The 15,494-nt window shown below is 38.6% G+C and overlaps 1 protein-coding gene across 2 annotated transcripts in view; it reads right to left on the minus strand.

Moving 5' to 3' along the window:
- MED13L (mediator complex subunit 13L) overlaps positions 1 to 15,494 on the minus strand; it is a 191,737-nt gene that overhangs the window by 158,410 nt on the left and 17,833 nt on the right. The window contains exons 2-3 of one of the 2 annotated variants that reach the window (XM_084297308.1): positions 13,863 to 13,891; positions 13,654 to 13,787 (exon numbers count right to left, since the gene is read on the minus strand). In XM_084297308.1, the coding sequence (XP_084153434.1) occupies positions 13,654 to 13,787; positions 13,863 to 13,891 (163 nt within the window). Of the gene's footprint in view, positions 1 to 13,653; positions 13,892 to 15,494 lie in introns of both variants that reach the window. The other variant, XM_084297307.1, reaches the window with a different exon arrangement.

Genomic DNA, 15,494 nt, shown 5'->3' on the forward strand with positions numbered 1-15,494 from the left:
AAGAGTCCGAGTACTACAGCACACTTCTTTTGAAACTAAGCACAGCCTCACAGGCGAAACATTTTTCTTCCCACTTTCCACGCCTTAACTGCAGTTTCCAGCAAGAAGTAATAAAAAATTATGCTTACTACAGTCTGGTTTAGTTTAAGAAGTGGGGGGACGGAGGGGCATCGTTCAGTCTTTCCAAATGGACTAAGAGCTCAGCGAGAGCTTTACAGACAGCTGGGTCCGTGGGCATCCATCTGAGGCTGCCCATTTCCAGGGATCGCCTCTCCCAAGAAGCGAATGTCTCCAGAGAGCGTTCTGGAACACGTCGCTGCTCCTTCCTCTCAGCATTACCTCATCTGTTCATTAGCTCCTGAACAAACTGTTTCCCAAAGAATGGGAAAGAAAACAGACAACTGCAAACTCCTCCATTTGGACTGCAAACTCTTCTGAGTATAAAGTGCAGCTCAATGTCTGGGCACAGTCCAAGACAAGATGGATCAGAGACTTGGAGCTGGGAGCACCAGCAAGCAAGCAGACGAGGAAACAAGGATGTAGACAATACTGCAGCAAGGTTTCAAAGTATTTTTAGAGTGTCCTATTAAATAACCCAGCATTTCACTTACCCAAAACCTTTTTTTATATTGCTGAATTACAAAGAAGTCATACCTCCAATACACAGCTCCTGCACACACAACCTAACACTGCGTTACTGCGATCTCCAGGAAGAAATGCAGTTCTTATGGTGACACTCACTGCAATACACAGCACAAAGTTCGAGCTGCACAAACATTCAGAGATCACTAAGAAAAGCAGCATATGAAAGTCTCCACAGCACTGCAGTTTGGTTTGCAGCATTGCTAGTTCTTCATGGGCACTACACAACATTAAGCAACCTGGAAAACCATGAAGTGTCTTTAGGAGAATTAATCTCATGCCACTTCTCCTTTAAGCACTTGAAGCATATACATTTGGAATGAAAACCACAATAATTATTACATTTTTGTTTGTTTGGTTTTTTAAATTCACTAGCAATGACAAAGATGGATGTTAGACCAGAGCAGAGCAGCAGCAGACGTACGTTCAGAAATCTGATGAAGATCGTCCACGGCTGTAGGACTTGAGCAACAAAGCTAGATTAAGATTGTTTCCATCTCAATAAGAACTCTAGTTGGATATTTCATATTCTTCAAAATAATCATCTGAAGATAATGATTTATCTAATAATACTCTCAAATACTACTGTGTTTGAATTGACCTGTTGAACTTAAAATTGAGTGACACTTCCTTTTCCCTGAAGACAGAAGTGTAGCAGCCTCTCAAGTTCTCTATTTATTCTAAAGTGATTTTTTGGTATGAAAAGGAGGTAACCGTCCACATTAGCAGTTTGAGAGTAGTAGCATATTCACCAGTTACTTTAACAAACAAGGAATGAAGGGGAACCTTTATATTACAGGTGTTGAATACTTGTACCTCTTTTGCATCAACAAAAAAAATTTTCCTAATTGCTCTCATTATGTTACAATAATGAACGTCTTACTTTGCTTTTTAAAGAAAATCAGAGTTGTACTAGCAATTAAGGGCTGCTATGGAGAGCAACGGAATCCTTAACTTGGTTTGAAGGAGCCATTAGCCCTGCCTATATGCAAAATGAAACGCTAACAAAAAAAATTACATCCAGCACTGAGTCATGAAAATGCAATCTTTCAATAAGCCAACTGCACGATGCTAAAAGTCAAAGTAAACACATAAAACTTTTGTCAGACAAATTCCTCTTGATTCCCAGGCACATTTGGGAATACCACTGGAAAAAGCAGGATTTTCAGTTAAGCTTTTCATTATTCTACCCCAACCCAACATAGTCCAGCTCTGTATCCACTACTTCACCAGAGCAGAACTTCAATCAAACACAAAAGCCATACTTGCTTCATAACCACACCGTTTATTACCATGATATTATCAAAAATAGCATCATACTCACATGGGAGAGAAGAAAAAAATGACAGAGGGGGATGCACACTTCCCCCTCATTTACCTTATGGAACAGATTCCACTGAATCTTATTAACATATGTTACAAAATATTGCACAGAATAAATCTTACTGAGCTTCGAAGAGACCAAGAGATTCAACTTCCATTCCACAATTGGCCAACCAACTCCCAGAACCATAAACACATTAAGACTATAAGCTCTCCCGTTCCCCCTGTAGTCACAGTAATAATCTTCATACTTACCATTTCTTTAGAAATCATTATGGAATATATATAAATGGCTTGAAGAATTTCAAGTGAAAAAAAAAATACAATGCTATAATTGGAACTTCCTCATAGCTGTTAAAAATGTTATTTACATTTCAGAGGAGAGAAAACAACTACTATGTCATCAAACAAGTCAAATTATTAAAAAAGGTTTTTTGGGGAAAAAAGACATTTATTTCCAAATAAATGAACAAAAAGCGAACATTTCTGTACAGTTACAGAAAATGATTCAACAGCAACGTATGTCACAAATACATGTAAAGGACAAAAATGTTCCTTTGGTAATTCCCCATCTGCAATCCACTGCTTGTCACAAAGTTTTCTGACAAACAAAAAGTAATCGTGCTTTTGGAAAAAAAAAAAAAAAAAAAAGACTCTTTTTAAGGTACATTCCAGCCCATCACACAATCATTAAGATCTCAGTAAAAGATTTCTTATTAAGAAATAATAGAAATCAGCCTCCATAGTTGCGGTAAGAAGGGGGTAAGTAAGAGAGAGAAAAGTGAAAACTCCCTCAGATGGAAAGGTCTGCTATATTTTACTTTTCCTGTTATGCTACCTACAATGGGAAAGCCGAACTGCCTTCGGTAAGCTGCTGCCAAATGCACCACTTTGCCAGCACATTACAGCGCGATGCGCTTCCTAAGGAAGCAACTCAACAGGGAACATGGCCACTGGTAGCTCTGCAGTGCAACCTCAAATTCTCACAACTTGAATTAAGCTGCCTGACACCAGCAAAGGAGTTCAGACCTGTCAACAATTATTCCCCTCTCTCCAGAAGAGGATCCTCTTACCCTGCACGGATTGATGTCCTCTTGAGCATTACCCATGTGCTGTCACAAATGCCCCAAACCCTTGGGGTGACAGGGAAATAATTAGGTGAGACTTGCCCAGACAACTCCAGCAGGCAGACATCAGCTTGTGCTGCGTGCCAAAGAGGAAAACCCCAAACCTGGTGCCAGCCTGCCCTGGGAAATTTCTCCATAAGAACCATGTAATATAGGTCCATTTTGAAAAGCAACCCGAAGCATCAAGTTTCAAGTTTTATGAGGCTGCTTTTGATTGCTTGTTTTTAAAAACAGGGCATGAGTGAGTACACTGAGAGCTATACTATTCTCACTGTGACGAGGCCAGCAGTACTCAGGGTGCTCTCTGCACTCCACGTGGAGTCAGGGTCCACAGAACCCTGGACGAGGAAGGCCCACCACCACTCCTCAACCTTGTCACAGAGCACATATTCAGGAGATCCCAAAAAACTGTGTGTTGACCAGTCTCAGACTTGTAAAACATACAATTTTGCCTACCACGTTCACTGGCAGGATCTCCCAGAACTCTGTAACTCTGACATGAGACCATTTGTTAGCACAGACATTCTCTTCTGTTTCTAGAAGAATTCTGGCCAAATGCAGACACTTTCCCAAATTTCTTTTCCATGTGTAAATGTGTACATGCAATAATAGTCACCCCTCACCTTATCTCAGCTCCTTCATAAGACAACAAATCTTTCTGGATTCTGCATCATGGAAGTTTCCACATCTGTGATGGCAGCTACCAGGACCGTATGCAATAATCTAGGTGCATTTTTACTAATCTCTGGTCCCGAACACAAAAGCATCTAAGTCAACCTGAAACACCTTTTTAATTCACAAGATTACATCAGCCTTTTTCCACAAAGGCATTGCCCCAGCATTCCTGTCAGGGCAATTACCACCACCAACTTTTAATTCCTTCCCAGCGCCCTGCCTTTGAGGAGCACTTTCAACTGTATGAATGCATTACTTCTATTTTATCTCTGGAAATAAAAATGCAGCGTGGTCAAATTAAGGTGCAATTGTGGCCACGTTACCATGTTACTCTGCAACATTACAGGCTATTCTGTTTTACTGTCACAGCAATCTTGATTCTTTTTGTAGAATTTATGGAAAATTTGCCTAATGAAACCCTCCATCTTACTTGGTAAAACTCCTCAAAAACTACCTTTTGGGATCACTAAACCTGTTTCTATTCCATTCACTACAGAATTCAATTCCATAAAGAAAAACCCTAATGGTATCCTCCCGTTTTTGTCTTATTGAGATGATAAATCTCCTCCCATTCAGGCAGTTCCTTCCCTTAGTTACACCTTGCAACCAGTCTGAGATGCACAACGGGGCAACTGGGAAAGGGATCCTCTCCCATTCAGTGATTAGCTGGCGCTGGAGCGAGCCAAGAGGAATCCAATCATCCCACCAGCTCTTGGCAGAGCTGTTATTGCTCGCTATGAGCTGTTACACACATGTGCACCAGCACCACTGTGCAAGGATCAGTGAGGATTTACCTCTACACTCCACTGCCCAGCCCTCCCATCTCCAAGACCTTACTGTAAAACTCAAGGCTGGGAATCACGGATTGAACAGCCCAAATCTGTACTTCACTACTTCATTGCTTCCTTTCCCTCTTATTCTGTATTTCTAATATTCAAATGCACAAGTTCCCAGACCTTCCACTGAACCCTCCTCATTGTGGAAGGGAAATTTATTCTTTTAAATATAAAGTTGCGGTGCACTTGCCACATTGTTTAGAACACATTGTTTAGAGCACTAAGAATACAAGCATATCCCAGTAGTGTGCCTTTCCTCTATTGTATGCTTTTCCTTCAAATTATTTAAGTGGTAAGTACTGAAAGCCAATTTAGCATTGTTTTGCTGGAAGTTCCAATTGCCATTATAGGAATGACTGCAACACACAGGTTTTTGGTTTGTTTTTAAACAGGAAGCTTCAACTTCACTAACAGCAGAACTCCACCTATTTGTCTTCCCACTGAAACCCACAATTCTCATGGGCAAGAAACAAAGGTAAGAATTCAGCTTTGTCCTTAAGCTACTGTATGTACTAAAACTCAACTGTTTTGTGCTTGCTCCTCCCCCTAATTCCATGCAAGAATATTTTTTATTTGTGTATTTATGGCAGGCTGGTTTGGAAATGATGTATTATAACCATACCATGCCCTGTAGTTTCAAATAAACCTCAGGAAACAGACTTCACGTTCAAAAACCTTCATTCTCGTTGTACCACATTGCTTCTCAGATTTCAGGGCTGCTCACTGACATGCTGAACTATATATCAAATCTTTTACTTTCAAATTGCTATATGTACACGTTTAGGTATCCAATGGACTTTAAGACAGATTACCGTCAAATCCATGGATAAGTAAGTGCACGTGTATAATTAAGTCCATTCAAAATGACTTGCCAGCTTGAGGATAAAAATTGTGTATCGAGATTTATAACCTTTAATAGGAGTGTTAAAATAAAGCAAGTAACTTTTATGTAATGGAAAACATACCTCCTTAAAGAGAAAGCAGGGGTTAACTTCAGAAGAGTCGTGGTTCTATGTTGTGTCTTTGCAACACAGCGGCATGTATATATATCACTAAAAGTTCATTAACTATTCCATGTATTGCTTTGCAATAATGCAAGTGTATGTTTATATGGTTGTTTTCAAAAAAAGCATTTCTTTTTTTTTTTTTTTTTAAAGGATGATATTTTCCAGTAAAGTTTACCCTGCGTTCTTAGGACTACCCGGTACATGAAAATACAAACATCAGTAATGAGCTCTATTAATGCAGATTTCACTTCAAGCTAACTTAGATTTACTTCACACAGTTAAGTGAGTTCATTTCACTGAAGAAAAAAAAAAAAAAAAAAAAAAAAAGATTCCCTGAAGCAAAAACCATCAACTACTGTGGATGATATTGCCCAACACATTGCTGAAAAATAAATTCGTCTGATTGGATTTTTCTATTTTCCCCCCTCGAGCAGCACTTTTAAAAATACAATCTTTTAATGATTGTTTAATTTTCATATAACTAGAATATAAATCCTTTACATACTGCTTTGCTGCAGCTGCAGCATAATGTCTCATTTTTCATGGAAAAAAACTAATTACGTGGTTCACTGAGTTGCCTGTGGTAACACATCAATTTTATTTACATTCAAAAGTTGGACTTCAGTTTGGTCTCAACACTCTTGTTAATTCCAAGCACATTTTATACAAAAGTTCGCTCCAATTCCCTAGTAATACCTCACTCCAGCTTTTATTTGAAAGAAGTTCTGAGCTATTATGATCTTGGCTTTGAATTTCCAACACTTTTGGACACTACCAAGTTTGTAGCACCAATTCTGTTCTGCCCCTAGACATACACTATTTCCTACGGAGCCTAGACTCAGTGAAAAAGTCCTGCAAAAGAATCAATGAATGATCACCATGGAATGCAGCTAGTATGGTTTCACAATAAATGCCAATTCTTTATTTCCCCAGGAAAAAAAGTTACTTAATAGCAGTTATTTAATAACTGACAATAATTAAAGATTAGTTATTCAGAATTTCAACTATTTCAACTGAATTGAGATTATATTTTGAAAGCAGGAGAAGTAAGTAAAGAAAAAAGTTATAAAGTCCAGTAGAGAATTTATTGGTTTTACCTTCCACCATATTTCCTTTATACTTTTTTTTTTTTTTTTTTTTTTTTGCTGTTAGCAGTAAAATCACCAAATTCCCAAGTATGAAAATATTTAAAAAGCTAATTCTCAGGACAGAGGGAAAATAGGAAGTGTTCAGCTCTTTTACACAGCCCTTAGGTCAATTTCATTTTTCTCATTACAGTTTAGGCCAAGGTATTGCAGACTGTAAAAAGGGGAAAAAGGTGGAACGTTAAAATGGTATGCTGCTGACTAGAATCGATAATGAATTCATGACTGCCATATGTATTCATTTGATGCTACTTTAAGCACTGAGATTCACTGTTAATGTTCAGAGGAAAACCACAGAAGAAAAGAACTAAAGAAAAATAAAGCGTGATTTGATGTCTAGATGGAAGAGTCAGATCTGATTCCTTCACACAACTCATACGCTGGCTGTCTATAATCATAAACCAATTTTCAAGCAGAAATAACGAAGAAGCTGGGGTGGAGGAAAGAATATTTGTTTAAAAAAATAAAACAGACTAAAATGAAGACATTTTGTCCAGACACAATAAGGCTCTTGTCAACTTCTTCTCTATAAAAGGAGTTGACACTTTCCCATGAAGCAATTCCTTAATCCCAAATGATGGCATAATAACCTCATTTCAAATGCCTCCTTAAAAGAAAAAGTTTATTTTGTCTATGCTAAACTTCAACTGGCAATCACTGGACACCAATTAACAGTGTCAAATATAAGGGTCACAGAACAATTCTGCAAGCTGAGAAAGTTTGAATTCACTCCTAAATCCTATCTTCTTCTCTGAAAGATTTTTTTAAAAGTTTAACTTTGTTTTCCTGTCTCTGGAAATAATCTATGCTAGGCAATTAAGAAAATGCAAATAGCTTACTGTATTGAAAGTAACGAGCCCAGAAACTTTTCAGTAACTTAATATTCCAACAAAGTCTTGTGTCATATGAACCTACTTGTTAATTCCACTCTCAGCTCAAGAGCTGGCAATTAACCATTCTCAGATTTAACTTCAAATTATTAATAAGTGGTACTCAGCTGCTTGATATTAGAAGCTGCCTTTCAAATAAAAAGCCTTCAAAAATACTTCCATGCCAGATTCCTTCTATTCCTTGTTGGTAAGCTGCCTTTCCATGTAGTAGCTGCTCTCCTTCCAAATAATACTGTGCCTGACAACAGTCATGAATTGTGTGTGGTTTAGAGTACGCAAAACAACTCACTGTAATACATGTTCCGTGCTGGTATGTTCTTCAGCTGAGCCCACCAAAGCAGGGAACAAGGAGATAACCTCTTGGCCATTTCAAAGAAGCATCAAAGCCAGCCATGATGCAGCTTCAGCAGACGACACTCCCTTCTTTCCCACCTTCAGTTATTTATAAGCTTGCAACACAGTGGAATATTTAAGAGCATTTTCATTAAAAGCAGTATTATTAATCTGTATACCCATTTCGCAGGAAGTGGTGCTTATTCCCCATTTTATGCATTATTTCACACATTCAGACAGACAGGAATATCTTATTCAATATTTAGCACTACACAGCAGCTAAGAATATATTTCATTATATCCCTGAAAGTCTTCCCCATTCCTTAAAACTACAGTAAGTCACAGTACCTTGAAAGAACCCTAAGTAGGGTTCTAAGTAAATCCGATTGAGATAGAAAGTAAATGAGACTTCTCACTGCTTCTACATCTTTTTTACATTAACAGGAACAAAGAAGTTTATAAATTACATGTTTTCCTTTTAATTCCTACTAAACACTGAAAAACAGAATGTACTCAAATCCTCTGAATTAGGTAGATTTTAAACCTGTACATCTTCACCAATAAAATTAACTTCAAAAACTCTAAGTTAACAAGCCAACATCAAGAATCCTATCCAGCTGCAGTAAAAACACCTGAACTGAGCTCTGACAAGTTATTCCTCTCCAGAGCCACAGGTGGAAACATACAGCTTACATCTACCCATCAGCAGCCTGAACACAGAAATAGCTGAAATTAAGTCTGGACCCCAGCTGTATGGTCTAATATGGACACCTTAAGAAGTCCTTCCCACAGCTAACGATTTTTCTCTCCACATTTATCAGCACATGGGATTACAACTGTGTCAGTCCAGCACAGCAACAGTTCAGGAACAGGAAAAGGCTGAAACACCACATTTTTCCTGTCACAGATCAGATTTTGACTAAGTTTTCAAACTTAGCAAGCTGTGAATATTCTTTAAAAAAAAAAAAAAAAAAAATTACTCCTTCCTGAACGATTTACCCAATTTACACCAAGTAATCTTCTTCGTAAAAGTTTCCATCAAAATATTGCCATGTATCTATCCTATTACAAAGGTTAGTGGTATCTTTTGGGGGGAATTACCTCCACCCATTAACACATCAAGTGCAAAATATAGAATACATTTGAAAAAAAGGGACTGACAAAAAAAAATTCAACCCACAGAAGACTAGTATGTCATATACACTGCCTTCACTTCAAAAGCTCTTCTCCTTGCAAGAGAACAGTGGCATGGAAAGCAACATCCATCTCATCTAAGGGAAAGATGTCTCTAAATCTGAAATGAGAGCAGGTCAACAACTATTGCAACACTTCCAAGATGACTAACGTCCCAAGAGTAGCAAAATGCTAAGACTCCATTTATTCTCTCTTAACAGGCTTGGGATTGTTGAGCATCTATTTTGGAGCCATATGAAGAAGCCACTAACACAATGTGGTGTTTTCACCCCCCGGTGGGTACCGGGGGTTTCCTCACAGATGCTCCAAGTTCCTCCTATTGGTTTGTCAGCATGGGTAGCTCCACAGAGAAGCATGGCATGGCAATCCCAAATACCTACCAGGATCAAACAGTGATTTTAGGCAAACAAGCTATTAGTCTGGAAGTTCTTTAAATGAAACCGCATCCTCTCAAACACCTTGAATCTTAGTTATTTGTTTTCACGGGTGCTGCCTAACGATTTGGGAGACCTCCACAGCCCCTCCCTAGGGTCATGCTTACAAGTCCACAAAACTCCTTTCTCATTAGAGAGGCACGTCTTAATCTCTGCATTATTTCTGACCATTCAGGCATTGTCTGCCACAGATGCAACCTACAAAACAGAATATATCCATAAACTCAATATGCAGATTACAAATTTATCGACTAAACTGTCAGACAAAAAGGGTGTTTAAAACGTCAGATGCAAGTACTCTTAGCAAAAAGAAAGCAAGCAACTAACAAAGAAACAATTACCACCTGCTTACAATCTAAGTGGAATGCACAGGGTACAAGAAAAAAACAACAAAAAATAAAAACAGGAGTCAAGTATAAATTCTCTACAGTGCTCCAGATGGCATTTGGTCACCAAATGCAAATGAGAGCACTGCAACTTGCAAATCTACAACTTTGCTGTCAAAAAACGTGCCAACAGTAAGATACTACCTCTCTCCATTTATTTCTCATGTAGAATTTACAAAAAATATTTTAGTGGGAAACAGCACAGCAGCTGTAACACTTGTCAAACCTCTTCAGGCAGTAATACCATTAAACAGCATTTCTCCTTGGGAAAACACTGCTTTCACAAATCAGAACATTTCCAACTTCTTCAAACTTGTAAAATCACTCTGTTTTTTCCTCCACTTGGAGACCCCATACCAATTATCTTCTTTCACTTGGGACAGACTAGAGATCTTCCATCTTCTTTCTACCAATTTAGAATTCAATCAAAATAAACAAAACTGAACAGCTGAGGCTGGCAGGAAAAAGAAGTGTAGGAGTATGTGCAAGACACACCCATGAGCACTATCTACTTCACAGCTGCCTAGCTAATCTAGCTGCTTAACTCATCCAGAGCTGTTCTACAAATAATTGTTTTTACTTAATCTTCCATGACAGTCTTTAATTATCTACACAGTTTTGGAAAGCTGCTGCATAAACAATTGTTGGTAGTCGTGTCTGTTTGTAACTTCTAAAGTTGTCTTCGCTATTTGGAATTCTTGCTATATTAAAGACAGACTGCTGCTTCCAAAATTGTCTTGAATGTTAGATAAGGCAATCCACATGCAGACGCAGAACTAAGAGGTGTTTCTGAAAGAGAAGTCTCAGTATAGACTTCTCATTTGTTAAGCCTAAGTACTGAATGTAATGTATCATTATTTAAGTGTGGGGCTGCTTTCTTCAGATAAATCAGTAATTCCAATCTCTACTTGAATAAACAGAAGTATTAAAGTTGGCACTATATTTTTATTACTCTAATTTCACTTTCAAAACACAAGTCCTAAGCAGAAAACAAGAAATTCAGAACTGCGAACAACTTCATACTCAGGAAGAATTTGTGATCTTATGAACAACTGTTACGTCCTAGAGCTCACTTGTAATAAAGGCAGGACTGGTAAAGCAGCAAGTTGCAGATAGAGTACAATCTTCCACTTGGAATTCAGTTTCAGATTTCTGGGACCTGTGCTCTTAAACGCACACGTGCAATCACAAAAGTAAAGCCCTGCTCACTGAACTAGCAAGTTACTGACCACAGTGACAATCCAACCCGTATGAATGAGATTTTAAGCTACTATAGTTTATTTTATGGCTAAGCTATACTAAAAAAACATAATATTCTAGTACAGCTCAGCTGACAGGCAAGTCTATTGGTATACTCACTAACTTACTTTCCTTTTGTATGCCAAAATGCAAAAATCTTTTATATTTTCGAGAGCTGAGGAAACTAAACTGTATTTTCAAAATGAGGAAACTAATTTTAACTTTCTAGTATTTCAGTACTGTGATCTACTTATAAAATAATAACCAAAATAGCCTCGTGTATTATGCCTTGCTTTTGCAGGAAATATTCAACACTGTCCTTTGTCATATTTCAAGGAATCAATGTACATAAATGCCTCATTTTGCCAATCAGATGTTCAATATTTCATCAATAGGGATGTTTGAATTGTAAAAAAAACTGCTGAAACAGAACAGCTCTATCAGCAGCAATTTTATTTCAATTATAATGTATTTCATTCCCCTGAATGAATCACGCTTAGTCCTCCTTTCTCTAACTCCAAACTCGACTTCACATCTCTTCACCTCCCTCTACATAGTCCTTCCTCCAGACATTACTTTATCATTGAGCGATCTTTACTTCAATGTTCTTTCAAATTGAAGCCGTGCTGTTGTGCAAGGGCAGACATACCTTTTCCAGTACAGCTGGCTGTAGTGTTCGTGAAATACACCAAGCTCAGACTATTTTTCATTCATGTGGTACTGCTACAGTTGACACTTCACAAAGCAGTGCTCTGGCAGCCAATTTTCAGCTTTAATTCCACTTAAAAGTTTTGGTATCGAAGGCTCCAGCCTTCAAAACATTTTGGACCAGGCAGAAATGAGTCAAAGCGATGCCACTCACCACTTGGTATACTCTGTCCCGTGCTATGCTCAAGCAGGTTCAGCTACTCAAACATTTAAATGCTTCACCATACTGTTATTACTGGGTGCAGCATTATATTATTCTAACCAAAATCTTAGTTCCAAACAAGCTGTATCAATTCACAACAGAAATAGAAGCCACAGCCTCCAACTCCCCTTTAATAAAAAGACACTTCAGTCCCATATAGTATATTTGAAATATTAAGTAAACTGGATTTCCCAAAGAGAAAAACATATATTATTAAAGCTTTGCTGGGCGCATAGAAATATTACCCATGCCTTCATTCAAAACAGGTGCCTCATAAAAAATTCACAGCGGTGGAATGGCTTAGTGCAGCACTTCGGAGCCATCTATTTAATTATACATGAACACGCAGCTACCTGCATGAAATATGCCTAAAGATACATGGAAAGTGTTTCATATCTGATTTCACAGGCTATCTTACCAAACAAACAATCCAGTATTTGTGAAATATGAAGTCTGTAACCATCTGAATATAGGTGGTTAGAGCAGGATTAATGAGGAAGAAAATGAACATACTATCAAGCAGAACCGAAACAGCATGAGGCAGAGGTGGGCAGATAACAGGCAACTAAAGCACACTTGACAAATATGATATGGTATATGCTGGAACTGACAAATCTTTATCACCAAGCAGCCAGAAGGTATGACAGGCTACAAGGATGAAAAGTTTGTTGCAAAACCCAAGGAACTGATCCTTGACCTTATAATATTATTATTATTATTCCAGGACTGGTAAACTTTCACTGTTTTAATCTCAGATGAGGCTAAATGAAAGTACTCATGGGGTCTGGTTAATACCTTTTCAAAGTTATGAGTTTTCAGGCAAACTAGGTCGATTCACAGCAACAACATATAACTGAAAAGATGGACAGACGGATGGAATATGGATGTAGTCAAAACCAAAAAAGGTTTACATCAGGTGAAGTTAATTTTGTTCAGTCATTTTAAGGCTGCATATTCTGGAAACAATGAGGACACTCAAGCACGAAACATACAGTCACGTAAACTTATTGCCACCTTTGTCCTACCTTCCTCTTTCTTTTATTACACTCACTTGTTGCAACTTGCCTCCATTTATGCTCAAACCCTGCAGCATGACCAACATTGCAAATTCTGACCTTGCAGAACCTCAGTGATTTACCTGTGGTGCCACGGAGTTCAGCTGACCCTGCAGGATAGGTATTTTGTTCCATCAACTATTACCTTATGCCAGAAATTTTTGTTGTAATTATTCTTTGAACTAGAATTTACTCTAATTTTACAGTGCATCAGATTTCAGGGGAATTTAGGAGAAGAATATCCAATGCCAGTACCTAAGTTCAAGTTCTGTTTTGCACTTTATCTGCAGATCACTTGCACTGGAAAAGTCAATTTTGTAAGTATTTTTTCCCTTTAGGTCTCAACATACAAGTTGGGACAAAATCGTATATGGTAGCTAGTTAAAGGCTTTAACAAGAGTTTGTTTTCCACTGAAAAAAATATAAATAAATCAAGAACAAAGAAAGAACAACTTACTGTGCAGTTCCCGATGTATCACATCTACTAGGTTTGGTTCATCTCCCCACCAGAATATCCACAGTTCCTTACAATCCGGTTTGACGTCACGGCGCCACACACAAAGCAAGTTGGCCTGCAAGCAGCGGATGAAGCTGAGCAGAATTGGATCATCCTGTGCTGGGGCTGAAATGATAGGGCCACAGTCCCCATGACCTTCAAAATTGTACCTACGCCATTTGATGCCTGTGAGTTCAGCCTAAGGAAAGGAGAGAAAAAAAAAAAAAAAACATTAAATCATTTCATTTCAAAACATAGTTATACTACTGGTTTGTTTCATTTCTTTGTTGTTTATTCCTAGAATTAAGCTCTAAGCAGCCAAATTTAAGAACTCCTCCTGTTCCCATATTTTCCCCTTTCTCATCCAAGGAAAAAAAAAACAAAACACAATTTTAGAAACAGTACTGAATAGAAAACTGGCTTACCCTTTCAGTTAGGTTTTACCACAACCATACTTATTTTCAGCATTCCTAACCTGACTGTTATTTTACTGTAAAACAGGTTTAAAAAAAAAAAAAAAAAAAAAAAAAAAAAAAAAAAAAAACAAGGAGGAATAAGGCCTGTTCCCTCGTGCTGGTTGGAGGTTAAGTGATTTTGGCATCAGCCTGAAAGCCAGAAACTTGAAGATCACAAATAGCAGGTGCTACAGGACATAACAACTGACTGATAGAAAATAGCATGCAACTAATTTCAGACTGTGATGTTTTATGTTTATCATGCACGCTTTTTATTTTTGTTTTTCTCATGTGAATGGGAGTGGAATAAGGATGGTTGCCATTTACTGTCTCTCGACCTCACAATATTGTGTTAGTTATCCAGAAAAAATAAAAAGAACAGGAAAATGGCCACCACACCTTCTGGGGAAGAGGTTCTTCTACAGAGGGTGAAAATCAGTAAGTCTGGAGGTATTCCACTGCCTAGCCAAGTGAAGAACCAACTACCAGAAAGGAAGAAACCGAAGTACTCCATGAAAGAACTGGCAGCTAGAGCCAGGTTGGGAGAGCCACAGTTCTTTTTCCCTTTGCATTTTTAGCAGTGGAGACTCATAGCTATCAAATATTGCTTCCCTTGGTTTCTGACTGCCAAACTGCCACTTTTTTTTTTTTTTTTTTTTTTTTTTTTAAATTTCTCTCACCCTGCCCATCACACCCCTCCTTTTCCTTCCCCAGCCCACTGGCCTGGCTCCCACCCTGCTTTTCCTGCACTCCCCATCCAGCCCCACACGGCTGCTGCTCCATCCTTGCTCTCCACCTCCCGCTGCCCCCAGAGCCTGCCCAGGACACAAGCAGGAGCACTCACTCATGTGAGGACCATTGCCAAAGACAGCAGCAGTATGTATGTGCTCCGTGTCCACAGTGGGCTTGTATTCTAGTTTCTAGCCCATGTTACCCCGTTCTCACTGCTGTTACTACCTTTACTGCTTCATTGAAAGCATTCACACCCTCCACTTTACTGCTCAGAAATAGCCAGTGCACTCAGCTTGCAAATGGTCCTACAGGAAAAGCCAGCTGGTCTGCAGGAGCAAGCTGCAAAAGCTCAAATATAGCAACTACCCCCTGACAGGAGGAGTCATTGCCAGGCAGAAGAGGAGAGGCACAGCAGTGGAAACACTAGCTGCAGGAATGGAGCGTCCCCCAGCAAGCAGTAAGTTAGGCAAGGAATGCCTGCTATTTAGATGTAGCTTTTCTCTGGGCAGTACATATGGGGAATGTGAACAAGAAAGAGGGCCAAGTTTTAGTCTTAAAGAAAACAAGAGACTTGCAAGTCACATGTGCCTCCTCCGCACAAGGATGCTTTGCCTA

This window comes from Netta rufina, assembly GCF_964035555.1.
Source record: "Netta rufina genome assembly, chromosome: 17".
NCBI lineage: Eukaryota > Metazoa > Chordata > Aves > Anseriformes > Anatidae > Netta > Netta rufina.